Source organism: Gigantopelta aegis, chromosome 6, assembly GCF_016097555.1.
Source record: "Gigantopelta aegis isolate Gae_Host chromosome 6, Gae_host_genome, whole genome shotgun sequence".
Classification (NCBI taxonomy): Eukaryota; Metazoa; Mollusca; class Gastropoda; order Neomphalida; family Peltospiridae; genus Gigantopelta; species Gigantopelta aegis.
The window spans coordinates 61316458-61343999 of record NC_054704.1 but is presented as its reverse complement, the minus strand read 5'-3'; the positions used below and the strand labels follow the sequence as shown (position 1 = coordinate 61343999).

The following is a 27542-nucleotide window of genomic DNA, read 5'->3' as shown; positions in this document are numbered from 1 at the left end:
TTTAAAAACGCACGTACGTCTGAGAAGTAACAGCCATGGAGTCCAATTTTAATCTATTTTTAGAGTGTATTTCACCATTTCAAAGTCACAGACTCATGTTTCACTGTTGTAACTTTATCCAAATGTGTTACAGGTTTGTACATTAACTAAACTTAGTGTTAATTTTCACAGTTTGAAACTAGGGTATGTCCCTTTAACATTGTTAATACTTTTTAAAAAGGGTATCTGAAACAGAATGGACGAATGTTACTCGATGCTGACCTTTCCGAAATGTAGAGGAGTTGTGACCCTCATGTCTTTTTAAACCCCAATCCAGTTTTAATATTCTAGAAGATCCCACTTAGAATGTCCAAGAATGTACTTAAAATACCAACAATTAAAACATAATAATAATTGTAGGACAACATGGCCTCATCCCACCCCACCCCACCGTCGTCGGTCACTATTTATCAAGCTGTTAACTTATCTATCCAAAATCCTCTCGAACCGCATGCAATGGGTTTGAGGTATCTATTATTGAATTTGCTTTTATAATTTTATATACATGTAGTAGACCTACTATTCTCCTACGTTAACAAAAAGAATACCAGATTAGACAAATATTGTTCGTAAATGTCAAGAATCACAGAATAGGCAAAGTTAGCGAGTTCACATAACAGAAAACAGAAAAAAACCGAGTGACGTTTGTATCCGAACTAATCCAAATCATGATTTGACATATATTGTGCACAGCTTTTTCCAGGATTTTGTTTCTTTAGGAATACGTGGATGAAGTTTCTGGCCACCTGTAGAGAACAATGAATTTAATATTAGTTTTATTCGTAATTATATATTTGATTAACAGAATATATTCTCAAGATTGCATTTAAAATGAGCATATAATAATCGTGATTGTCAAGTATCGTTACACTAATATAGTTATAGACAAACAATGAACAATATAAAACTCAACAAGTAATGTACTTATATTTGTGTACATACGTCATCTTTTTATGTCTGTTATATTGTATGATATATAATATTATACATTGTTTTAACAGGTGTATTGACACGATGAATTTAAATGAACTGAACTGAAACAAAACGTGAATATATAGGTTTTCGAACCGGCTGCAGTTTGGATTATAAAAAACTTATAGAAACTGCCAGCCATCTATATCAACACAGCAGGATTAATTTAAAACTATAGTCCGTCCCACAGGGAACGCCTTTTTTCATGCTATGGAATTTACTACAAGTTTTGTTTTCTAAATTGCACACAAAAATAGTATTTATTTGTTCTTTCCAAAACGCTTTTACTTTTCTTACGTCAAACAAAACTTTTTTTTTTTTTTTTTTTTTTTAAATGTAGGAACTATTGTTTTTAATCCGTTACGTCATTTAATTAAATGCCATTGTTTTCTCCGGTGTCCTCCCATTTTGCCTACAACCCACGTTGCCTACACTCAGTTTGCCTACAACCCACATTGCCTACACTCAGTTTGCCTACAACCCACTTTGCCTACACTCAGTTTGCCTACAACCCAGTTTGCCTACACTCAGTTTGCCTACAACCCAGTTTGCCTCTACACTCAGTATAAAAAGATGACATCCCCAGTTAAAAGTGAAACATTCCATGTATAGTCCCTATGCATAAAAGTAACAGTACACAACAAAAACAATTAATTTTAATAAACTATTAAAATGGAATCATTGGACTAATACTAATCACCATAAAGAGCATGAAATCACCTTTGCGCAACTAAGCCCCAATTACATTGCTTGTGTTCATTATAATTTTAATTGTTTATATAATACTATGTTTTTATATTGGTTTGAGACACAAAATAATAGGGATTGTCCCACTATTAACTGGGGATGTCACTTTTTCATACTGTAGGCAAACAGAGTGTAGGCATACTATGTAGGCAACATGGGTGTAGGCAGGATGGGAGGGAAACCTTTCTCCAGTGTTGAGCTACAAGTACTACCTCGATGAACGACTGTTCAGGAACAATGTCGAATGGAACTTCATCCCATGCTTTTGCTTTTTCGTAAGTCGTCCCACCACAGTCAACTCTAATCCTGTAAGACCTGAAAGAGAAAATTATTATTAATCATTTGTTGAATATTATATAATTCATTTATCGGCATGTTTATGTTTCTCCTTATATAAAGATCGTTATTTCTTGTCCAGTTTTATAACAATATCTACATTGACGCCTCATCTATAAAAATAGGCCTACAAATCAAAAAAGTTTAGCAATTTGGTACTGCTGCGTTGTACTTTAAAGTACGATATCCTGGGCTTAATATTACATCTTAATTATCTAGTTAAAAGTGCTTATTAAGAAAAAAAGTTGGGGGGGGGGGGGGAGCATAGTTTTTGTTTTAAATATACAGTAGGACAAAAACGTTAACTATGATTTGGGCCGTAAGTTGGACCATTACCACCATACTCGTACAAGACAGGGGTGGGAGAGGGAGGAGTCGACTTATCCTCCAGTGATGGAGCTAATCTTCACATTGGAGCAAAAATTATTCAGAATTTTGAGCAAAATTAGTTGGTCTGGAATTTTTTTTATCCATGTATTTCCATCATTGTACTAACTATACTAGTTCTAATGCTTTTCACCATGTATTTCCATTATTGTACTAACTATACTAGTTCTAATGCTTTTCACCATGTATTTCCATCATTGTACTAACTATACTAGTTCTAATGCTTTTCACCATGTATTTCCATCATTCTAACCACAATATTAGTTTCAATCCATGTAGAAATGCGTAGTGATTCGTTCAGAACCCTATATAGCTGTTTGGTAATAATGCAAATATAAATAAACGTTGTTATTCAGATTCCGGCATTTTAGTTTACTTCGAGCAAAAATTATCCCCCCCCCCCCCCCCACCCCCCAATAATGGAGCCCGTACGTCTATGATGACCAGTACGAGTTAAATCTCAATCTAATATCCACCTTACGTAACATAGTCACATTCACAGGCTTTAAATCGCACTCATTTGGGCACAACAGGCTTTATGTCGTGTGTATGTATGTGTGTATGTATGTGCGTGTATGTATATGTTTTCATTTGTTTGTTTTTTAAATGTTATTGCTGTCATACTGTCCTATTTTACTTCATCTCTCTCTCTCTCTCTCTCTCTCTCTCTCTCTCTCTCTCTCTCTCTCTCTCTCTCTTCTAAGGAAAAAATGTGCAATCAATGTGAAAATATTTACTTTAACAATACTCTTTATGTATTATATGTATTTAATATTATTTATGTTCAACATTATCTGTAAGATGGTGATTCAGGGTCCTATTCCTGACATTATCGACAGTTCTGGGCCAATAATAATTTTTAAAATATGTATAGCAGTACAGACCGTTTTCCAAATTCTTTCGTTATCTCGGCGTTTGTTGCCACTTTGTTGGAGCTGACTTGCAATCCTGGAATTCCAAGTCGTACTCTAACATACCCAGATTTGGTATTTTCATCGCAACCTGTCATATAATATTGAACTGCATATAACGGGGTGAAATGAAATAATTATAATAGCAATGCTGTAATACAGTTATAAATATATCAGGCATCCTTACTTTTACTAATTGTTAATTACTCTTGTTGACATCGCACAAAATTGTTTCATTTTGACACCGAAGCAACGTCTCAGCTTATGTAGCACCTGTTCGAAAATACTGTGTTTAGAAACGGTTAGTCCAGTCTGGTTTGATTGAAAAGAAACCCAATGCCAATGTTAGTAGCAAGAGATCTTTTACCTGCAGACAGGACGCCTAGAACCACGCTCTTTATTGCCAGCTGCATGGATGTCAACTGGACTTTCAAGCTGTTGTACTAGTAGTATTTCTAATCAGACGGTTAGCTTTGTTTGCCTCATATTCTAACTGTAATCACTTAATAATATTGACTCGCTGGCAGTGCCATTATTTGTAGTCTATGTCCCTCTAAGGGTGAGTTCCAGTTGGAGGTACCAGGCTGAGTAGAACAGAACAGAACAGAACTTTATTACACCCAGGCCGTTAGGCAACGGCATATGGGGAAACATGAATAATTACATAATATAATATGTGACAAGACAGGACAGGGTTTACAGGAGAACATTAAATAGTAAATAATATAGTATATGAATAGTTAAATTATATAAATACATTAATACTGAAATACAACGAGTGGATATAACAAAAATACATATATACAATAAGCCAATAATATTCGGCATAGTAGAGTAATTGAAGTTCATTATATAATTTGTTATACAATGTCATGCATGTACTAGTATATTTCGATTTATTAAAATAGGGATATCTGTGATATAATAATAAAGCATATTTAACTCGAGTGATGTGGTATATGTTGATACAAATAGCTATGGTCTTTTAAATTTATCATTAATTTCTTTAATTAATTTGCTGACTTTTCTTAGGACACCTATTTTATTACTAGTCATTAACTCTTTAAATTTTAGGGTACTGGGGTTCACATAATAATATTGTTTTAGGAGTGTTTTTCGAGACTTAGTAAAGAAGGCACAAGTGAATAGATAATGATATTCATCACCAATATCGTTAGAATCACAAAGCAGAGGGTGTTTTCTAATAAATACAACAGGTGGTCCGGGAATGTGTTTGTTCATGCATTATACAGACAATAGAGTTACCATTATTATTTTTATTTTTATTGAAGATATTTATGTTATTTAACTATACTGCCTCTCATAATTCCAAGCTAATGTACTTTTATGTTTGCTTTATTGTGTATATATGTGACGTACACAAGGTGACACGTAATACATTATCTGTCTGTTTGTCTGTCTGTGAACGGCTTGCAAAATATACGTACATCAATTCATATATACAAGTATGTCAATACGGAACTTCATTTTCTAGTGAAATTACTCAACCCCTACACCACACACTCAAAAATAATGTTATAAAAGAGAAAATAAGTATACTGTACTCGAATCGGGCTCCTCCATGTTCAACCGTGGGCTGTCCTAATGTTTTGTTGTTTTGTTGTTAGGCGCAACGAAATTTACACCCAAAATAAATATTATTTAAAATAATCATTATATTATAATATGATTTACTATTAGCGATGTTTTAAATCTAATGAGAATTATAATTAAAAATATTATTGTGGCACACAGCAAGCTTAATTAGCATATCAATTGATTTTGTACATTTTTATTTTGTATATTTATTTAATTTACTTTGAAGCTGAAAAGGAATTGCATAAATCAGTTTCAGTTCAAATATTTCTTTTAAAACGTAACTGTTAATGTTCTTTCCTACAAAACCGAAAACAATTTGAAGAAATAATTAAAATATATTTCCTTAGTTCATTTCGTATTGCAACTTTTAATTAGCCTACCCTTAGCAACGAAGTTATTATTATTATTTTTTTAATTTACTAACATCAAACATTTATTAACAGTTCTTAAAAATATAATAATAGTATTTAATAATATTTATTTTTTATCTTCAGTTATTATCCATATTTGGATATGCCAACAATGGTCGTTTCGAGGAATAGGTTCTATTTCTGTTTCGTGGAAAGTAGTGTTAGAAGCAATACGTGCGTTTATTAATAGGACTTACAAGTGCTCCTGTTAATATCAATGATGTAAAAGAAATAACAAAAGCTTCTAATGGCGTAGGGAATGGGTTTCATGAAGGGCTGAAACGATCTGTTCTGTTTTCAATATGCGGTGGTGGATCATGATATAAATAATTAATTGGCAACTAACACACATGGAAAGTTGATGTGCATATTGATAGAAAACACATTTTGTATTCAAGTAGATTTAGATTGCTGTCATAGTATGACAGATGTGAACAATTGTGGGTGGGTGGAGGTGCTCTGACATTTTTGTTTTTTTGCACCGGTGACTTGTTACAGGTCACCTGCAACGCATGACTGCCCTTCAGCCATATGCAGGGGGAATGCAGACGATTCGTCGAGTCTCTCCTGGGTTGTCATGTAACGACCAGAAGCGGTCAGGCCCTTTTTAAGGGCTCTATGGGCAACCTAGGGGGATACCACAGCATCATAGAGGTCTAATTAACGAGCTACTCTCGATTCACTAATGTCAAAACCTTGGTCAATTCGTCAACTATATATTTTTTTAAAGTACCTAACCTAACAGCTTTGCCATGCCTATATATCTCTGACATCGCCAGTGGCTTTGCCCGCGGCAGAAGGGATCGAGGTTACCAAGTATGATGGGGACAATTCGATAGGCATAGTGTATTATAGTTATAATATTGTAATTATAATAGGGAATGGGACAATTAAAATAAATTTATGATTACTGTATTTACAAATTTATTACGACGCTATTTTTAACGAATGAATGGATGAATGAATGAATGAATGTTTAACGACACTCCAGCACGAAAAATACATCGGCTATTGGGTGTCAAACTATGGTAATGCAAACAAATAAAGTGATGATCAACATCAATATAAAAATACAAAATTTAAATAAAAACAGTGTAAAGAACTGTGCAAAAATACAAATATCACAGATAGATACTGACTTTTACTCAAAATTTCAATTATATCTCGAAAAAACCCAAGGGAATGTGTGCTGTATTGGCCATTCTCAAAGAGAATGTTACACCCCTGCACCACAGTGAGGTTACAGCACGCGCAGGGGATATTTTTAACGAGCTCTCAATAATAATAATAATAATAATAATAATAATTATATATATATATATATATAGTTTGTGGAGAGTATAGCTGATCATTAAAAAATAACAGCAGTCAGACAATAACAAGTTGATAGTGCCACTAAAATTTAGTTTGTTTATATACCAGTAGTTTACCACAAAACGAAAATAAATAACTATTCCTTTGGCTAAGAAATAACATTTTAAATTTATTGGTCTAAATGTTGTAATCGAGTGGACGAATTATCCGAGGTGGGTAGACGAACTGTATGTGGACGAATTGTACGTGGACGAATTGTACGGCGGACGAATCGTCTGTGAACGAAACGTCCAGAGGACGAACCGTCTGGAAAGCATGCAGGGGAGGATTCAGAATTTTGTAATGGGGAGGAGTTACAAACTTGTAAAATGGCAATTTGAGTCTGTCAAAGGCAAATGAGCCGAACTCTAAAGGGAGCGAAATCCGTAGGGGATTCAAGGGTATGAACATACTCCTAAATGCGTTTTCAAATAGGCGGGGTGAATTAACACGACCCCCGTGGCCCCCCACCCTCTGGATCCTCCAATGATTTGTAAACATTTATGAGGCGTCAAAAGCAGAAGGGACCAACCCCTCCCCTACCACCAAAGTCTAACAATTATTCATACTCCCTCCCCATCCAACACATACATGAAAGCAGAATTGATATATAACTTGTTTTTGTTTTATTTTGTTTGTTTTGTTTGTTTTTGTTTCTTCGGGGGGTTTTGGGTTTTTTGGGGGGGTTTTAGGGAGATGGTGGGGTTTGTTTGTTTTATTTTGTTTTGGGGTTTCTTTTTGTTTTTCGGAGTTTAATTTGTTTTATTTTTGTTTGTGTTTCTTTTTTATGTTAATATATTTATATCAGTTTATCAGTTTACTTTGAAAGGAGTTACAAATAAATAGAAACAAAAACTAATACTAATACTACTCGGCCTGCAGGTCAGTTCACTGATGTAAGTGGTATACATAACGCTTCACCCACCTTCCTCCCACCCTGTAGGTCAGTTCACTGATATAAGTGGTATACATAACGCTTCACCCACCTTCCACCCACCGTGCTGGTCAGTTCACTGATGTAAGTGGTATACATAACGCTTCACCCACCTTCCTCCCACCCTGTAGGTCAGTTCACTGATGTAAGTGGTATACATAACGCTTCACCCACCTTCCACCCACCGTGCTGGTCAGTTCACTGATGTAAGTGGTATACATAACGCTTCACCCACGTTCCTCCCACCCTGTAGGTCAGTTCACTGATGTAAGTGGTATACATAACGCTTCACCCACCTTCCTCCCACCCTGTAGGTCAGTTCACTGATGTAAGTGGTATACATAACGCTTCACCCACCTTCCACCCACCCTGCAGGTCAGTTCACTGATGTAAGTGGTATACATAACGCTTCACCCACCTTCCACCCACCGTGTAGGTCAGTTCACTGATGTAAGTGGTATACATAACGCTTCACCCACCTTCCACCCATCCTGCAGGTCAGTTCACTGATGTAAGTGGTATACATAACGCTTCACCCACCTTCCTCCCACCCTGTAGATCAGTTCACTGATGTAAGTGGTATACATAACGCTTCACCCACCTTCCACCCACCGTGCTGGTCAGTTCACTGATGTAAGTGGTATACATAACGCTTCACCCACCTTCCACCCACCGTGCTGGTCAGTTCACTGATGTAAGTGGTATACATAACGCTTTACCCACCATCCACCCACCCTGCAGGTCAGTTCACTGATGTAAGTGGTATACATAACGCTTCACCCACCTTCCACCCACCGTGCTGGTCAGTTCACTGATGTAAGTGGTATACATAACGCTTTACCCACCATCCACCCATCCTGCAGGTCAGTTCACTGATGTAAGTGGTATACATAACGCTTCACCCACCTTCCACCCACCCTGCAGGTCAGTTCACTGATGTAAGTGGTATACATAACGCTTCACCCACCTTCCTCCCACCCTGTAGATCAGTTCACTGCTGTAAGTGGTATACATAACGCTTCACCCACCTTCCACCCACCGTGCTGGTCAGTTCACTGATGTAAGTGGTATACATAACGCTTCACCCACCTTCCACCCACCGTGCTGGTCAGTTCACTGATGTAAGTGGTATACATAACGCTTTACCCACCATCCACCCACCCTGCAGGTCAGTTCACTGATGTAAGTGGTATACATCACGCTTCACCCACCTTCCACCCACCCTGCAGGTCAGTTCACTGATGTAAGTGGTATACATAACGCTTCACCCACCTTCCACCCACCCTGCAGGTCAGTTCACTGATGTAAGTAACGCTTCATCCACCTTCCACCCTGCAGACGTTCAGCTCATCAAGTTGCGTCTAAACACCTGTAGATTTTATTATTTCCCCTAACAATTAACTCTTAGCCATTTTTGCCTCCTTAGCATCCCCCAGTCAACTCCCCCTGGTATTCCCCTCTCTGATCATTTCCCTCATGTTCCAGTTAATAATTAAAGGGTAAGCACAACAGTAACCCAGTTAAAATGCTATAAGGAGATATAATAAGCTACATTAAATAGCATACACGTGCTTTAGAGAAAATGTTTGCTAGCCCTACTAAATAGCGGGAAGGGACATAGCTCAATGGTAAAGCGCTCGGTCTAGGATCGATCCCCCACGTCTAGTATATCAAAGGCCGTGGTATGTGTTAGTCTGTCTGTGAGATGGGGCATATAAAAGATTCTTTGTTACTATCCAAAAAATGTAGCGGGTTTCCTCTCTAAGAGAAACCAAAAAAAAAAAAAAAACCCGTCAAAATTACCAATAATTAATACATGAATGTGCTCTAGTGGTGTCGTTAAGAAATAATTAATTGGTGTCATTCGGGAGGTCGGGTTGGAGTAGTTAGGCGGAAAATGTTCTGGGGGAATTGACTGGGGAAGACGAAGCGGGAATTGACCGGGGGAATATTCGGGAGGGGTGTGTGCAGAATACCCTGTTACCCTCTTACATACACACACAAAATAATAACTGTATACGTTTTAGACAGGTATTATTCGATTTTTATCTCCACCCACGAAAGAAACTTAAATAACTTACAACACAAGCGCAAATGTTTTTTTCTAGCCCTAAATTACAACAAACAAAACAAAATCCGAATTATAAAGCACATCAAACCAGTATACATGTACACTGATCTGTACCCATGAGACACAAAGTCAAAGTTTGTTTTGTTTAACGACACCACTAGAGCACATTAATGTATTAATCATCGGATACAGGGTGTCAATGATTTTGTAATTTTGACATATAAGGATAGCACATACCACGGCCTTTGGTATATCAGTCGTGATACACTGGCTAGAACGAGAAATAATTAAATGGGCCCACCGATGGGGATCGATCCCATATCGACCGCGCATCAAGCGAGCGCTTTACCACTGAGCTACATTTCGTCCCCACCTCAGCTATATGGGTTGGCTGTCCAGGACAGTGGGTTAGTGGTTAGAGAGAAGAGGGTGCAGTGGTCTTACACCTACACATTGCGTCGTTAAAGCTCGCTCTGGGTGGAAGCCGGTACCGGGCTGCGAACTCTGTACCTACCAGCCTTACTTCCGATGGCTTAACCACAACACAACTGAGGCGAGATTTAGCTCAGTCAGTTTCAGTACTCGCTTGAGGTGCTTGCGTCGCAGAATCGAACCACCTCGGTGGATCCATTCAGCTGATTGCGTTTTTTCTCGTTCCAACCAGTGCACCACAACTGGACAAAGGCCGTGGTATGTGCTTTCCTGTCTGCAGGAAAGTGCATTAGGAAAAATGTAGCGGGTTTTCTCTGAAGCTCAGAATTACCAAATGTTTGACACCCAATAGTCGACCCAGCCAATGGGCCCATTGGGCAATTTCTCGCTCCAGCCAGTGCACCACGACAGGTATATCAAACGCTATGGTATGTTTTATCCTGTCTGTGGGATAGTGCATATAAAAGATCCCTTGCTGCTTGTTTGGTAGGGATATGTTGAGCTACTGCAGCGGGTTTCCTCTGAAGTGTGAAAATAACCAAGCATTGTTAGACACCAAATAGCCATATCGTTGAAAGCGTGTTGAGGTGTCGTTAAACTAAAAGTAACACTGTTTGGAAGCGAACCCAACATCTACCAATCCTAAGGCTGTTCAATAAACTATTATGCTAGAGACGTTCTTCACATTCATTTGTGCTTTGTACCCTTATTATACGTCTCAATACATGTTGGTGGAATTATATGTGAAATATAGACTGTGCACAGGTTTGTCTTTTATAGCAAATAATCCTTGATGCCAATTATAAATGTGTTACAGTCTTGTGAAAAGGTGGGTAAAGAACAGACAAAATATTTTTTTTAATGTTTTAGCATCATTTCATTTTGAAATAATCCTTGTTGTTTTCGTTTTGTTCCGTCGTTGTTACTAGACGGTAGACGCTGTTTTTTCTCTTGAACTTCGTTCTGTCGTTGAAACCTTACAGTAGACGCTGTAGATTGTCAACTGATTTAATTAATAGCACACGCACGCACGCACACACACACACACACACACACACACATGGGAGCAGTATACAGTTATCTCCATTCTGTCGCTCGTGTTTGCATTGATCCATGTTTGAAGATTAATTATTACGAATATGAAATCAATATTAGTGATGGTTAAGAAGTTTATTTTTCAAAATTACATTTGTATTTTAACCAGGAGTGAAACTGTTTGGTTGTTTCCACTTGTTACAAAAGTGGGGCGCTACAATATGTGTGATTTCCAAACAAGCTGACTTTATGATTTTTAAGTTTTCATAAATATATGTCATATCCGCTAACTCCCGCTTGTGTTAGCATAGTTGTGAAGATGGTCAAAAAAGCACCAAAAATTATTTATTGTTTGGAACACATTTTGAATTTTTGGACCTATTATTATGGAAGTAACACACAAATGTATCTCAAAATGTTTTAAATGATTGAGTCCTGTTTATAATTATGACCCTATTTGTAATTACCTCAAGACTAAAAACACCTGTATGATTTTTTATTATTAAAGTCACAGACCCTAGTTTCAACCCGTGAAAATGGAAACTAAGTTTGGTTAATCTACAAATATGTAATACGTTTGAATAAAGTTACGAAAGAGTAGAGCTCGTCTCCATAGCCCTTACTTCACAGAGGTACCTGCATTTTTAATAGTATGGCAAAATCTTTTCGTGCCATTAGAAACACCAGGATGACCAGAAACATTTCGGATATACGGAAATGGATAATCTAAACAATAAAATGTAAGTATTGTTTGATTTCAGTGATAAAAAACCAGCTTTATTAAAAACTACTAGGGTCTTTCACTTTAAAACATAGGTGGGCGTTTATGATGCCAGAGGCTGGTATGCATAGATCTGTTGAAGATTCACAAATAACTAACACTTCTACCATAGGAACTTGAACAAAAATAAAGGTAAACTACATTTTAGATATAGTCATCAATAAAGTCAATGTTTTCACTTGACGAAGGTTTCAGCATCATTACAGATGTCCCTGTCGAATCACGCCCTGCCAAGACTGGCTCGGATTTGCCTTTCTCAGAAATATGAGAAGAGAATCGTTCTTCACCTACAAAATAACGATATATTGTAACATGATTATAACCCAAACAGAATTAAACAATAATAAAAACTTAATATATTTGGCCCCTTAAGTTTACGGCATGTATAAAATGTATTACACATCGCATGTATTATTATTATTATTATTATTATTATTAAATCAACTTGTATTTGTATAGATATATGTATACATCTATTTGTACAGATATATGTATACATCTTGTATTTGTACAGATATATGTATACATCTTGTATTTGTACAGATATGTGTATACATCTTCTATTTGTACAGATATATGTATACATGTTATAACAAACAGCCCACCTCGTGATAACACTGGCCAGGAACAATAGCATGTTCGATTTCAGCTTCAGTCTTTCTGTAATTTTGGCCATTAATCTCGATTTCTACTCGATAACCTCTGAAAAATATATTAAAAATAAATATAACTTTGGTTGGTGTTTAATTGTTTAAGACTTTTGAAAACAATAACAACAACAACAACAACAATAACAAACGAAACCAACAAACCGACAAGGCAAGAACGTGCCTTGGACAATTGGATAAATCTGCAACATGTCATCAATCTTTACAAAACACCATGTTGTGGAGTGTTTAATAGTAAATTAAAAACAATGTCTGACTGTCATTTGCTATCTTTATTAAGGTGTAAATTCATGTGTAACCAATCACTTCAAAGGCTAGACGTTACCCAAGTCTCTGTGAACACCTGAGAGAGGTTTCCGTCCTTGGCGCTCTGTACGCGAACTTCAACAATAGTACATTTAAAATGCTTCTTGGCGAAATCAAGATTCCAGCAGTATACTTCGTTTTACCAACAACGACAACTCAAGATGACGGATCTGTTGTTTCAGCCAATTGTGGATACCGTCTGCACAAGACATATTTAATTTCGGTATTATTAAATGTAATGTTACTATTTGAAAATCGTATTGATCTAGATGTACCTGGTACTGAAATGCGGTCCGTCAATCCTTGCATTGCTCGCCTGTGTTGCAGTGCCGCCGAAACATGAACTGTCTGGCATCAGTCCTCTTATTCCCAAGCGAACTCTCACAGTGTTTCCGTTCTCATTATATTCTGCAAGGTGTAGTTATATTTAGTTAAAAACAAGCACACACACAAACAAGAACCAAACAACAATAACAACAAAACAAAACAAACAAAGTTTTGTTATATTTAATTAAAAATACCAGAATTTAAAAATATTTAAAGGAACATTCCCGAGTTTGCTGCATTGTAAGATGTTTTCGACTAATAATATATTTCTACGATTAAACTTAGATATTAAATACATGTATATATTTTTTGTTTTGTTTAGATTACCAGTGTCTGTATATTCAATGTGTTTCTGGTCGTCTTAAAGGGACATTCCTGAGTTTCCTGCAATGTTTTAAGATGTTATCGACTAATAAAATATTTCTACGATTAAACTTACATATTAAATATATTTTCTTGTTTAGAATATTAGTGGCTATATATTAAACGTGTTTCTAATCGTTCTAATACTTGTACTAGGTTAATTTTCATTTTATTTCCGAAAAATAATTTTTTCGTACGTACGAAATTATTTGAAGACAAAATCCAGTTTGGGCTTCTTACAAATATTAAGACAACCAGAAACACATTGAATATACAGACACTGATATTCTAAACAAGAAAATATATTTAATATGTAAGTTTGATCGTAGAAATAGTTTAATAGTCGGAAACATCTTACAATATAGCAAACTCGGGAATGTCTCTTTAATATTTGTAAGAAGCCCAAACTGGATTTTGTCTTCAGATAATTTCATACGTACGAAAAAATATTTTTTAGGAAATAAAATGAAATTTAACCTAGTACAAATATTAGAACGATCTGAAACACGTTTAATATAAAGCCACTAATATTTTATGCAGAAAAATATATTTGATATGTAATTACAGTCGTCAAAAAGTCTCTGTTAATCGATAACATCTTAAATATTGCAGCAAACTCAGGAATGTCCCTTTAAAATTAACAGTCAAACGAAGACATTAGGTTGGTAAATAGAACGTTTGACAGACGATAACCATTTGCTATATGTTCACAATTACCTGTCATGTTTCAAAGTGAAAACAAGACGTATAAATAGGAATAAATGCATATAACACTAATAGCAACCGGCACGGACACTTTGGAGAAAAAATAAACCGCGGATGAAGTGGATTGTATTTACTTTTTGGGGTTTTTAAATTCATTTTTATGATGATAAATTTACACAACAATACTGTATAAGAAATCACTAATTATTTAAAAGTACCTGTATCAGGCTCCATTATCATGTCTCTCTTCTTTAACGTATCGGCCAGTAATGAGGTAACACAACCTGTACCCAGAAATCGCTAAGTAAATCTATTTTAAGTCATTACATCACTAATAAACATCACTAATAATAGCAACAACAAAAATTCGAATTTAGGATGAAACGAACGAGTGATCGAGCCAACAACTTTCCTTAAAGTTACAGTCTCTGGTTACCATATTATAACATCATGTACAAATATGAAATACAAGCTCAAATGCACTTTTAAAAAACTCGTGTGTGTTTGCTATGAACGGTGATCGTCAAAAGTATACGCTCGATTCGTCGCCTGTGCCACCAGTGCTCGGCAAAGCACAAACGACAGCCTGTTGTCAGTTTCAGTTAGCACGTGCGTTTGCCGATTTCAAATTGTAGGGTTCGTCTCAAAAAATTAAATGAGAAATCTTGCGCTGTACGAAGCACGTTCGGTTGAGGATACGGTACTAGAGTCTTTCGTTAAAACCGGTTTGATCTTGACAACGTATTTTCGACAATCGTACCTTCCTATTTCAGAATTGATATTTTATAAAGTGTTAGTAGAACTTTCAAAGTTTAGTTTGTATACTAGTAACTCATTGATCATGTATATATATTTTTAAATAAAATATACTAAAGTAGACAATGAACGTTTTCACTTCTTAATTTTACAAATTCAATCGACAAATTCAAATAAATATTCTTTCATTTGGAAACGGTAAAGTTAGGTTTTTTTGGTTTAACGACATCACTGTTAGAGCATATTGATTTAATAATCATCTGCTATTGGATGTCAGACATTTGGTAATTTTGACATATAATCTTAGAGAGGAATCGGGTGCATGTGCAGGGGAGAGTATTGGAGGTTGAAACACTTACCTGCCCAAGCTTAAAAAAAATTGAGATATTTTCTGGGGAGCATGGCCCCATATAAACTTCGCTCAACACAGTCTATAACCTCAACCCCGCTGAACTCCCTGCACACGCACCCATTGATTTATTAGTTATCGGCTATTGGATGTCAAACATATGGTAAGTTTTCCATTAGTAGCAATGGATCTTTTATATGTACCATCCCACAGACAGGATATCACATACCATTGCCTTTTATATACCCGCCGATGGGGATCGATCCTAGACTGACCGCGCATTTCCAAAAAAAACACCTTTTTAGGTCTAAGTAATGAATAAAAATAACATATAGTCTTGAAAAATGTTACCTAAATCGAACACAACACCCTCTTCCTCTACCCCTAGAGCGTTACGTAATTAGTAACACCCCCTTACATGTAACGCGTATGCCAACCGCTGGCCACTGTCAAAATTTCAAGGCAAATCCCCCACCGACCCCTGGAAAGGCGTTGTACCATACCTCTATGGATATAAATATGTTTTGGAGATATGAGACGACCCCTCAATCAAAAGAGTTAAATTTGTTCAAGTGAGAAACTCAGCGCCTGCGCAAATCACGTAGAGTCTCAGTTCTACTGGCGTCCCGCTAAATGAAGAAAAGCAAAGCTGGCCATTGCGTTTGTAGTTGACCTAGCTAATGTAGATAAGCGAGCATTTCGAAACTATAGCGATGTGGTGGACCTTTTATGTACCAAACAGAACTGAATCATCCATTCTATATGCTTTAATAATAACAAATATTTCAGGGACTGGAGCTTTAACGATTCCAATTGGAAACATCTATCTGTATAATTATGGATACAAACCACAGAATTGCTGCATAAAACTTATTTCTCGTGTAATATTACAATGTAATATGTATCTAGTGAAGTGTTTAAAAAAAAACCTATTATATTTAAACCTTTTTATGACAGCAAAAATGATATGATGGTAGCTCTGTAAGACCAATTAGTTTTAAAATCTCCAAAATATAGCTTCGCCAATGATTGACTATTAGTTGGTCGGGTAGGAAAGGTTAGCAGTAAGAAAGGCAGTGGTGTTCAAAGCACTTTCTTTAATCGGAATGGGTAAGTTTAGTAGTACGGATTAGGTGACCAAAATGTTTGTGGTCGAGATGGGCAAGCTTAGTAGTAAGAAAAGATGTGGTGAAGAACTTTTTTTGGTGGGAGTGAGGAAGGTTAGTAATTAGAATGGTGAAGAACTTTCTTTGGTGGGAGTGAGGAAGGTTAGTAGTTAGAATGGATGTGGTGAAGAACTTTCTTTGGTGGGAGTGAGGAAGGTTAGTAGTAAGAATGGATGTGGTGAAGAACTTTCTTTGATTAGTGTAAGGAACGTTAGTAAAAGTTTGTTTTGTTTAACGACATCACTAGAGAACATTAATTTATTAATTATCGGCTATTGGATGTCAAACATTTGGTAATTGTGACATATATTCTTAGAGAGGAAACCCGCTACATTTTCCATTAGTAGCAAGTGATAGTTTATATGCACCATCCCACAGACAGGATAGCACATACCGCGGCCTTTAATATACCAGTCGTGATGCACTGGTTGGAACAAGAAAAAGCCCAATGAGCCCACTGACGGGGATCGATCCTAGACCGACTGCGCATCAGACGAGCGCTTTACTACTGGGAAGGTTAGCAATAAGGAAGGATGTGGTGAAGAACTTTCTTTGGTCTCAGTGGGGAAGATTAGGTTAGCCAAATATTTTCCATTTTCCGTTGAGGCTGGGACAAATAGGAAATGTAACGTATCTTCATATAGATGCCCACAACTACAAATGGAATTGTCATAAATATGTCTTGTATATCTATGAGCGTTGAGGTCACTGCATTCTAAACGAAGTCTACAATGAATTATTTGGTTTAACCCGTGATCCGAATTCTAATAATTTCTTATTTAACCCATTTCTTATTCAACCCATTTATCGGCGGGAATATACAATTTTTTATTTTAAAAAAAAATATTCTATTTGTCTTATATTTTTATACTTACTATTCTACTCACGAACTACTGAGTGTAAAAACGATTTTCTGTATAATTCTGTTCTAGCGTGAATATATTGCAATTGGTCAGCATTACGGAGTGAGTGATTTCCAGAAACAGACATAGTGTCGAAATAACCATTTGTTAGACACCAAATAGCCGTAGTTTTAAATGTGCTGAGGTGTCGTTAAATACATTCCTTTTGGTTCCATCTTCTTGTGATGTTGTTGCTGTTGTTTCTTTTTGTTTGTTTTGTTTTGTTTTGGTTTGTTGGGGTGTTTTTTTGTTATTTGGGGTGGAGTTTTGTGTTGGTTTGTTGTTGTTGTGGGGTTTTTTTTTTAAATAGCTCTATAACATGTCAGCCTGTGACCGATGTATGTATGTGCTATTTACAGTAAGGGTGAGGGATTTGCAATTTATATCATCTCCAGTTTGTCTGTTTCCTATATTTTTGTCATCACTGTCAGTAAAAACAAAAAAGAAAAGAATAATGAATTAAAAAAGAAAACCGTGATCATTCAGTGACATGCAGAACAAGTCTCACTACAGGTGTTACTTTTTCTACCTTTGTTTCCCTTACGGACTAGACCAAGATGATACACTATGTTCTTCTTTTTTTAGTTCAGTTTTATCTTCATTTTGTTTTGTTCGTGCTTGTATCCAATTATTAGTGGTGTTCCGATGATCGATTATAATTGAAGATTGATCGGTTAGGGCTCTAGCGATGTGATGATCGATTTTGAAATTCATAATTGATTGTCGCGGGAAAATGTTAACCGCAGTAAATATTTCCTTGCTCGTTGTCAGAATTTGTATTCATGAAATCCAGTATTTGTGGGCTGTTACAGGGTTGAAAATTAGCAAATAGTCCGTTGGGTGACCATCGATTTTAGGGTCTGGCGAAGTATTATTAGGTACGTTTCTTGATTTTTAACCTTTTGAGGTTATGCCGCTATGTACTGGTAAATCAGTGTGTTCATTGACATTTATTTATTTTCGCACTTGTCTTTCGTGTTACATTTTTAAAGGTTCAAGCAGTCATTAACAGAAAGTAAAATAAAAGTGTATTATGATATGATTATTGTCATTTTTCATTTTACCTATATGTGAAAAAACAAAACAAATCCCAGCATATTTGATGTCTGAAGTATACTTATTTTTACTTTAAGCAATTTCCTATGTTTCCCCTTGCATTTTGTTTCAGTTGTATAACAAACTACTTAAACAAAGAATCACTATAGAATGCTTAAATGTAGCTATCCAGTTGCTCTTGGATACGGACCTATATTGAAGAAATGAATCCATTATGCTATTTGAACTCTACATTTATGTTTCTGCTATATTGTTCCTCAAAATATTCTACAAACCTGCACAAAATCCACAGCTCATGTAAAAGATATTTGTTTGGGAAATGTAAGAACATTTAAAAGTAAAATTTACTACTTCAGACATTTAGATAATCATTATGATGAAATATATACATGTATATATTTTTTAAATAGGTGCATAATTCCGAATTTGTCAAATCCTCTCCATGTTCCTATACATTCTAACCGATTGTGTAATCGATATTCGATCGGTTAGTGCTAACCGATTATAACCGATGATCGATGATGAAACTGCAACCGATTCCCAACACTACCAATTATATCCAATTAAGGTTCCAGTACACTGTCCTGGGTACCTCAACTTTCTTGGACAGTTAATGATTATTAGTTGGCGTTTAGTTGTTATTAGTGGTTAGTGAGAAAGACGTCGGTGTTGTGACCTTACAGTCACATCTCCTTAGTGTCAAATGCTTTGGTATGTACTGTCCTGAGAGATCACCCGAGGTGCGATGGATGACAAAATCGACGATTCTCGATGGACTCTGTTTTACCCAACAACTCTTACACCAACAGTCGTAGTATGTACTGTCCTGTCTATAAGAATGTGCCTATAAAAGATCCCGTGCTGCTTGTTTGGTAGGGATATGCTGAGCTACTGCAGCGGGTTTCCTCTGAAGTGTGAAAATAACCAAGCATTGTTAGTCACCAAATAGCCATATCGTTGAAAGTGTGTTGAGGTGTTGTTAAACTAAAAGTAACACTGTTTGGAAGCGAACCCAGCATCTACCAATCCTAAGGCCGTTCAATAAACTATTATGCTAGAGACGTTCTTCAAATTCATTTGTGCTTTGTACCCTTATTATACGTCTCAATACATGTTGGTGGAGTTGTATGTGAAATATAAACTGTGCACAGGTGTGTGTTTTATAGCAAATAATCCTTGATGCCAATTATAAATGCGTTATAGTCTTGTGAAAAGGTGGGTAAAGAACAGACAAAATACTTTTTAAAATGTTTTTTGCATCATTTCATTTTGAAATAATCCTTGTTGTTTTCGTTTTGTCCCATCGTTATTACTAGACGGTAGACGCTGTTTTCTCACTTGAACTTCGTTCTGTCGTTGTTACCTTACAGTAGACGCTGTAGATTGTCAACTGATTTAATTAATAACACACGCACACACGCGCACACACACACACACACACACACACACACACACTTGGGAGCAGTATAGTTATCTCCATTCTGTCGCTCGTGTTTGCATAGATCCATGTTTGAAGACTAATTATTACGAATATGAAATTAATATTAGTGATGGTTAAGAAGTTTATTTTTTAAAATTACATTTGTATTTTAACCAGGAGTGAAACTGTTTGGCTGTTTCCACTTGTTACAAAAGTGGGGCGCTACAATATGTGTGATTTCCAAACAAGCTGACTTTATGATTTTTAAGTTTTCATAAATATATGTGTCATATCCGCTAACTCCCGCTTGTGTTAGCATAGTTGTGAAGATGGTCAAAAAAGCACCAAAAATCATGTATTGTTTGGAACACATTTTGAAATTTTGGGTCTATTATTATGGCAGTAACACACAAATGTATCTCAAAATGTTTTAAATGATTGAGTTCTGTTTATAATTATGACCCTATTTGTAATTACTTCAAGACCAAAAACACCTGTATGATTCTTTATTATTAAAGTCACAGACCCTTGTTTCAACCCGTGAAAATGGACACCAAATTTGGTTAATCTACAAATATGTAATACGTTTGAATAAAGTACAAAAGAGTAGAGTTCCATAGCCGTTACTTCTCAGAGGCACCTGCATTTTAATAATATGGCAAAATCTTTTCGTGCCATTAGAAACACCAGGATGACCAGAAACACTTCGGATATACGGAAATAGATAATCTAAACCATAAAATGTAAGTATTGTCTGATTTCAGTGATTAAAAAACAGCTCTATTAAAAACTAGGGTCTTTCATTTTAAAACATAGGTGGGCGTTTATGATGCCAGAGGCTGGTATGCATAGATCTGTTGAAGATTCACAAATAACTTAAACACTTCTACCATAGGAACTTGAACAAATATAAAGGTAAATTACATTTTAGATATAGTCATCAATAAAGTCAATGTTATCACTTGACGAAGGTTTCAGCATCATTACAGATGTCCCTGTTGAATCACGCCCTGCCAAGACTGGCTTGGGTTTGCCTTTCTCAGAAATGTGAGAAGAGCATCTTTTTTCACCTACAAAATAACGATATATTGTAACATGATTATAACCCAAACAGAATTAAACAATAATAAAAACTTAATGTATTGGGCCCGTTAAGTTTACGGCATGTATAAAATGTATCACACATCGCTTGTATTATTATTATTATTATTATTATTATTATTTAATCAACTTGTATTTGTATAAATATATGCATCCATCTTCTATTTGTACAGATATATGCATCCATCTTCTATTTGTACAGATATATGCATACAACTTGTATTTGTACAGATATGTGTATAAATTTTCTATTTGTACAGATATATACCTACATCTTGTATTTGTACAGATATATGTATACAACTTGTATTTGTACAGATATATGCATACATCTTCTGTTTGTACATATATATGTATACATCTTCTACTTGTACAGATATATGCATACATCTTCTACTTGTACAGATATATGTATACATCTTCTATTTGTACAGATATATGTATACATCTTCTACTTGTACAGATATATGCATACATCTTCTATTTGTACAGATATATGTATACATCTTCTGTTTGTACAGATATATGCATACATCTTCTATTTGTACAGATATATGCATACATATGTATACATGTTATAACAAACAGCCCACCTCGTGATAACATTGATCAGGAACAATAGCATGCTCGATTTCAGCTTCAGTCTTTCTGTAGGTTTGGCCATTAATCTTGATTTCTACTTGATAACCTCTGAAAAATATATTAAAAATAAAATGATGGTAAAAACAATTTAAATAAATATAACTTTGGTTGATGTTTGATTGTGTAAGACTTAAAAACAACAACAACAACAACAATCACAAACGAAACCAAGAAACCGACACGGCAAGAACGTATCTTGAACAGTTGGATAAATCTGCAACATGGCATCAATCTTTACAAAACACCATATTGTGGAGTGTTTAATAGTAAATTAAAAACAATTTCTGATTGGCATTTGCTATCTTTATTAACGTGTAAATTCATGTGTTCAAAGGCTAGGAATTACCTAAGTCTCTGTGAACACATGAGAGAGTTTTTCGTCCTTGGCGCTCTGTACACGAACTTCAACAATAGTGCATTTAAAATGGTTCTTGACGAAATCAAGATTCCAGCAGTATACTTCGTTTTACCAACAACGACAACTCAAAATGACGGATCTGTTAATTGTTTCAGTCAATTGTGGATGTCTTCAGCACAAGACATTAATTTCGGTATTATTAAATGTAATGTTACTATTTGAAAATCGTATTGATCTAGATGTACCTGTTATTGAAATGCGGTCCGTCAATCGTTGCATTGCTCGCCTCTGCTGTAATGTCGGAGCAACATGTACTGTTTGGCATCAGTCCTCTTATTCCCAAGCGAACTCTCACAGTGTTTCCGTTGTCACTGTATTCTGCAATGTGTAGTTATATTTAGTTAAAAACAAGCACACACACAAACAAAAACCAAACAACAACAACAAAACAAAACAAAGAAAGTTTTGTTATATTTAATTAAAACTAACAGAATTTAAAAATATTTAAAACTAACAATCAAACGAAGACATTAGGTTGGTAAATAGAACGTTTGACAGACGGTAACCATTTGCTATATGTTCACAATTACCTGTCATGTTTCAAAGTGAAAACAAGACGTATAAATAGGAATAAATGCATATAACACTAATAGCAACCGGCACGGACACTTTGGAGAAAAAATAAACCGCGGATGAAGTGGATTGTATTTACTGTTTGGGTTTTTTAAATTCATTTTGATGATGATAAATTTACACAACAATACTGTATAAGAAATCACTAATTATTTAAAAGTACCTGTATCAGGCTCCATTATCCTGTCTCTCTTCTTTAACGTATCGACCAGTAATGCTGAACTTGTTCTCACGAAAACCAACCTTTACCCAGAAATCTCTACGCAAATCTATTTTAAGTCATTACATCACTAATAAACATCACTACAAAAAAGAAAGAAAAAAGAATAATAATAACAATAAATGACCTGTTATAGATAGCAGAAATAATACACATGTCCTTTCCAATACAAAGAAGTTCAATATACTGCTTTGTCAGATTAAGATTTTAACAAATTATTTATTAGCACATTGATTATATGGATACAACAGAAGTCATTTTGTTGGTAGCAAATTTATATAATTATTTTAGTTATTTGATTAAATATGCTGGACTGCTATGTATTCTTACACTTAGTATTTGTGATTTCACCTGTCAGGTGTAATCAATATCAACCTGGGTGTTATAGTCCGTTTCAAATTACATATGTTTTGCAGTAAAATTGTAAATACATCTCATATTTCTATCTATAATAGGTAATTTATTGTCATTTTTTTTATTAGTTGTTTGAATATCATAACAGGTCATAATAATACTGACGCATTTTTATGGTTTTTATTCCAGTGATTTTTATAAATAATATATAAGACTGGAAAATCACCTGGGTATAATTTTGATTAGTACTTTAATAATAGCAACAACAAATAGCGTAAAATTTGAATTTATGATGAAACGAACGAGTGATCGAGCCAACAACTTACTGTAACGATTCCAAGGGGAAACATTTATTTGTATAATTATGGATACAAACCACAGATTTGCTGCATAAAACTTATTTCTCGTGTAATATTGCAATGTACCATATATTTAGTGAAGTGTTTAAAACAAACACTATTATATTTAAACTTTTTTATAATAGCAAAAATGATATGATGGTAGCTCTATAAGACCAATTAGTTTTAAAATCTCCAAAATATAGCTTCGCCAATGATTGATTATTAGTTGGTCGGGTAGGAAAGGTTAGCAGTAAGAAAGGCAGTGGTGAAGCACTTTCTTTAATCGGAATGGGTAAGTTTAGTAGTACGGATTAGGTGACAAAAACGTTTTTGGTCGAGGTGGGCAAGCTTAGTAGTAAGAAAAGATGTGGTGAAGAACTTTGTTTGGTCGATGTGAGGAAGGTTAGTAGTAAGACTGGATGTGGTGAAGAACTTTCTTTAGTGGAGGTGAGGAAGGCTAGTAGTAAGAATGGATGTGGTGAAGAACTTTCTTTGGTGGGAGTGAGGAAGGTTAGTAGTAAGAATGGATGCGGTGAAGAACTTTCTTTAGTGGGGGTGAGGAAGGTTAGTAGTAAGAATGGATGTGGTGAAGAACTTTCTTTAGTGGGAGTGAGGAAGGTTAGTAGTAAGAATGGATGTGGTGAAGAACTTTCTTTAGTGGGGGTGAGGAAGGTTAGTAGTAAGAATGGATGTGGTGAAGAACTTTCTTTAGTGGGGGTGAGGAAGGTTAGTAGTAAGAATGGATGCGGTGAAGAACTTTCTTTAGTGGGGGTGAGGAAGGTTAGTAGTAAGAATGGATGCGGTGAAGAACTTTCTTTGGTGGGAGTGAGGAAGGTTAGTAGTTAGAATGGATGTGGTGAAGAACTTTCTTTGGTTGGGGTGAGGAAGGTTAGTAGTAAGAATGGATGTGGTGAAGAACTTTCTTTGGTGGGGGTGAGGAAGGTTAGTAGTAAGAATGGATGTGGTGAAGAACTTTCTTTGGTGGGGGTGAGGAAGGTTAGTAGTAAGAATGGATGTGGTGAAGAACTTTCTTTGGTGGGAGTGAGGAAGGTTAGTAGTAAGAATGGATGCGGTGAAGAACTTTCTTTGGTGGGAGTGAGGACTTTCTTTGGTGGGAGTATTTCGGAAGGTTAGTAGTAAGAATGGATGCGGTGAAGAACTTTCTTTGGTGGGAGTGGTGAAGAACTTTAGTAGTAAGAATGGTTATGCGGTGAAGAACTTTCTTTGGTGGGAGTGAGGAAGGTTAGTAGTAAGAATGGATGCGGTGAAGAACTTTCTTTAGTGGGGGTGAGGAAGGTTAGTAGTTAGAATGGATGTGGTGAAGAACTTTCTTTGGTGGGAGTGAGGAAGGTTAGTAGTAAGAATGGATGTGGTGAAGAACTTTCTTTGGTGGGGGTGAGGAAGGTTAGTAATTAGAATGGATGTGGTGAAGAACTTTCTTTGGTGGGAGTGAGGAAGGTTAGTAGTAAGAATGGATGTGGTGAAGAACTTTCTTTGGTCGGGGTGAGGAAGGTTAGTAATTAGAATGGATGTGGTGAAGAACTTTCTTTGGTGGGAGTGAGGAAGGCTAGTAGTAAGAATGGATGTGGTGAAGAACTTTCTTTGGTCGGGGTGAGGAAGGTTAGTAGTAAGAATGGATGCGGTGAAGAACTTTCTTTGGTGGGAGTGAGGAAGGTTAGTAGTTAGAATGGATGCGGTGAAGAACTTTCTTTGGTGGGAGTGAGGAAAGTTAGAAGTTAGAATGGATGCGGTGAAGAACTTTCTTTAGTGGGGTTGAGGAAGGTTAGTAGTAAGAATGGATGTGGTGAAGAACTTTCTTTGGTCGGGGTGAGGAAGGTTAGTAGTAAGAATGGATGTGGTGAAGAACTTTCTTTAGTGGGAGTGAGGAAGGTTAGCAGTAAGAATGGATGTGGTGAAGAACTTTCTTTGGTGGGGGTGAGGAAGGTTAGTAGTTAGAATGGATGTGGTGAAGAACTTTCTTTAGTGGGGTTGAGGAAGGTTAGTAGTTAGAATGGATGTGGTGAAGAACTTTCTTTAGTGGAGGTGAGGAAGGTTAGTAGTAAGAATGGATGCGGTGAAGAACTTTCTTTAGTGGGGGGTGAGGAAGGTTAGTAGTTAGAATGGATGTGGTGAAGAACTTTCTTTGGTCGGGGTGAGGAAGGTTAGTAGTAAGAATGGATGTGGTGAAGAACTTTCTTTAGTGGGAGTGAGGAAGGTTAGCAGTAAGAATGGATGTGGTGAAGAACTTTCTTTGGTGGGGGTGAGGAAGGTTAGTAGTTAGAATGGATGTGGTGAAGAACTTTCTTTAGTGGGGTTGAGGAAGGTTAGTAGTTAGAATGGATGTGGTGAAGAACTTTCTTTAGTGGAGGTGAGGAAGGTTAGTAGTAAGAATGGATGCGGTGAAGAACTTTCTTTAGTGGGGGGTGAGGAAGGTTAGTAGTTAGAATGGATGTGATGAAGAACTTTCTTTAGTGGGGTTGAGGAAGGTTAGTAATTAGAATGGATGTGGTGAAGAACTTTCTTTAGTGGGGGTTGAGGAAGGTTAGTAGTTAGAATGGATGTGATGAAGAACTTTCTTTAGTGGGGTTGAGGAAGGTTAGTAGTTAGAATGGATGTGATGAAGAACTTTCTTTAGTGGGGTTGAGGAAGGTTAGTAATTAGAATGGATGTGATGAAGAACTTTCTTTAGTGGGGTTGAGGAAGGTTAGTAGTTAGAATGGATGTGATGAAGAACTTTCTTTAGTGGGGTTGAGGAAGGTTAGTAGTTAGAATGGATGTGGTGAAGAACTTTCTTTGGTGGGGGTGAGGAAGGTTAGTAGTTAGAATGGATGTGGTGAAGAACTTTCTTTAGTGGGAGTGAGGAAGGTTAGTAGTTAGAATAGATGTGGTGAAGAACTTTCTTTGGTGGGAGTGAGGAAGGTTAGTAGTAAGAATGGATGTGGTGAAGAACTTTCTTTAGTGGGGGTGAGGAAGGTTAGTAGTAAGAATGGATGTGGTAAAGAACTTTCTTTGGTGGGAGTGAGGAAGGTTAGTAGTTAAAATGGATGTGGTGAAGAACTTTCTTTAGTCGGGGTGAGGAAGGTTAGTAGTTAGAATGGATGTGGTGAAGAACTTTCTTTAGTCGGGGTGAGGAAGGTTAGTAGTTAGAATGGATGTGGTGAAGAACTTTCTTTAGTCGGGGTGAGGAAGGTTAGTAGTTAGAATGGATGTGGTGAAGAACTTTCTTTAGTTGGGGTGAGGAAGGTTAGTAAAAGTTTGTTTTGTCTAACGACACCACAAGAGAACATTAATTTATTAATTATCGGCTATTGGATGTCAAACATTTGGTAATTGTGACATATATTCTTAGAGAGGAAACCCGCTACATTTTCGATTAGTAGCAAGTGATATTTTATATGCACCATCCCACAGACAGAATATCACATACCGCGGCCTTTGGTATACCAGTCGTGATGCACTGGTTGGAACAAGAAAAAGCCCAATGAGCCCACTGACGGGGATCAATCCTAGACCAACCGCGCATCAGGCGAGCGCTTTACTGCTGGGAAGGTTAGTAATAAGGAAGGATGTGGTGGAGAACTTTCTTTGGTCGGGGTGGGGAAGATTAGTTCTAAGAAGTTAGATCTTTCATTTTAAAAAAAAAGGTAAGATAAGAAAAGAAGAATAGAGAAAAACAACTCCTGCCAAATATCTTCCATTTTCCGTTGAAGCTGGGACGAGTATAAATGAACCCAACAGAGTAATCTATCACGGCACCTGTTACGTAGTCTGAAATCGCGGCGGGGTGATTAATTGGATCTTCAAAATTAATTTGTACTTTGTAGGTTGTTTTTTTTTAGGAAGGGGTGATTAAAGTAGATCTAATATG

The 27542-nt window shown here is 36.2% G+C and overlaps 2 protein-coding genes across 4 annotated transcripts; both read right to left on the bottom strand.

Annotated features, from left to right (window-relative positions):
* Positions 1-93: 93 nt before the first annotated feature.
* Positions 94-5020, bottom strand: LOC121376239. Its single transcript, XM_041504056.1, has 4 exons — positions 4958-5020; positions 3366-3483; positions 1971-2073; positions 94-785 (listed from the first exon to the last, which is right to left on the bottom strand). The coding sequence occupies exons 1-4, from the start codon at positions 4974-4976 to the stop codon at positions 696-698; spliced, it is 330 nt and encodes a 109-aa protein (XP_041359990.1). The 5' UTR covers positions 4977-5020; the 3' UTR covers positions 94-695.
* Positions 5021-11708: 6688 nt separating this feature from the next.
* LOC121375799 lies at positions 11709-23043 on the bottom strand. 3 transcript variants are annotated; one of them, XM_041503454.1, is made up of 4 exons: positions 22923-22972; positions 13257-13389; positions 12613-12709; positions 11709-12294 (listed from the first exon to the last, which is right to left on the bottom strand). In XM_041503454.1, the coding sequence occupies exons 1-4, from the start codon at positions 22936-22938 to the stop codon at positions 12208-12210; spliced, it is 333 nt and encodes a 110-aa protein (XP_041359388.1). In that variant the 5' UTR covers positions 22939-22972; the 3' UTR covers positions 11709-12207. The 3 variants fall into 3 exon arrangements, with proteins under 3 accessions (XP_041359388.1, XP_041359387.1, XP_041359389.1); XM_041503453.1 differs by lacking the exon at positions 22923-22972 and adding an exon at positions 14595-14697; XM_041503455.1 differs by lacking the exons at positions 11709-12294; positions 12613-12709; positions 13257-13389 and adding exons at positions 20154-21095; positions 21720-21816; positions 22372-22504 and having other exon boundaries at positions 22923-23043.
* Between the last annotated feature and the right edge of the window lie 4499 nt (positions 23044-27542).

What these genes read in the sequence shown, in the direction of transcription:
- LOC121375799 (XM_041503453.1), bottom strand. Translation starts at nt 14,616, where the DNA reads ATGATAATGGAGCCTGATACAG. An exon ending in GATAATGGAGCCTGATACAG is followed by an intron (nt 13,390 to 14,594) that starts GTACTTTTAAAT and finishes TACACCTTGCAG; the next exon opens with AATATAATGAGAACGGAAAC. An exon ending in GGACCGCATTTCAGTACCAG is followed by an intron (nt 12,710 to 13,256) that starts GTACATCTAGAT and finishes TATATTTTTCAG; the next exon opens with AGGTTATCGAGTAGAAATCG.
- LOC121376239 (XM_041504056.1), bottom strand. An exon ending in ACGAAAGAATTTGGAAAACG is followed by an intron (nt 2,074 to 3,365) that starts GTCTGTACTGCT and finishes TTTCTCTTTCAG; the next exon opens with GTCTTACAGGATTAGAGTTG. An exon ending in CTGAACAGTCGTTCATCGAG is followed by an intron (nt 786 to 1,970) that starts GTAGTACTTGTA and finishes TGTTCTCTACAG; the next exon opens with GTGGCCAGAAACTTCATCCA.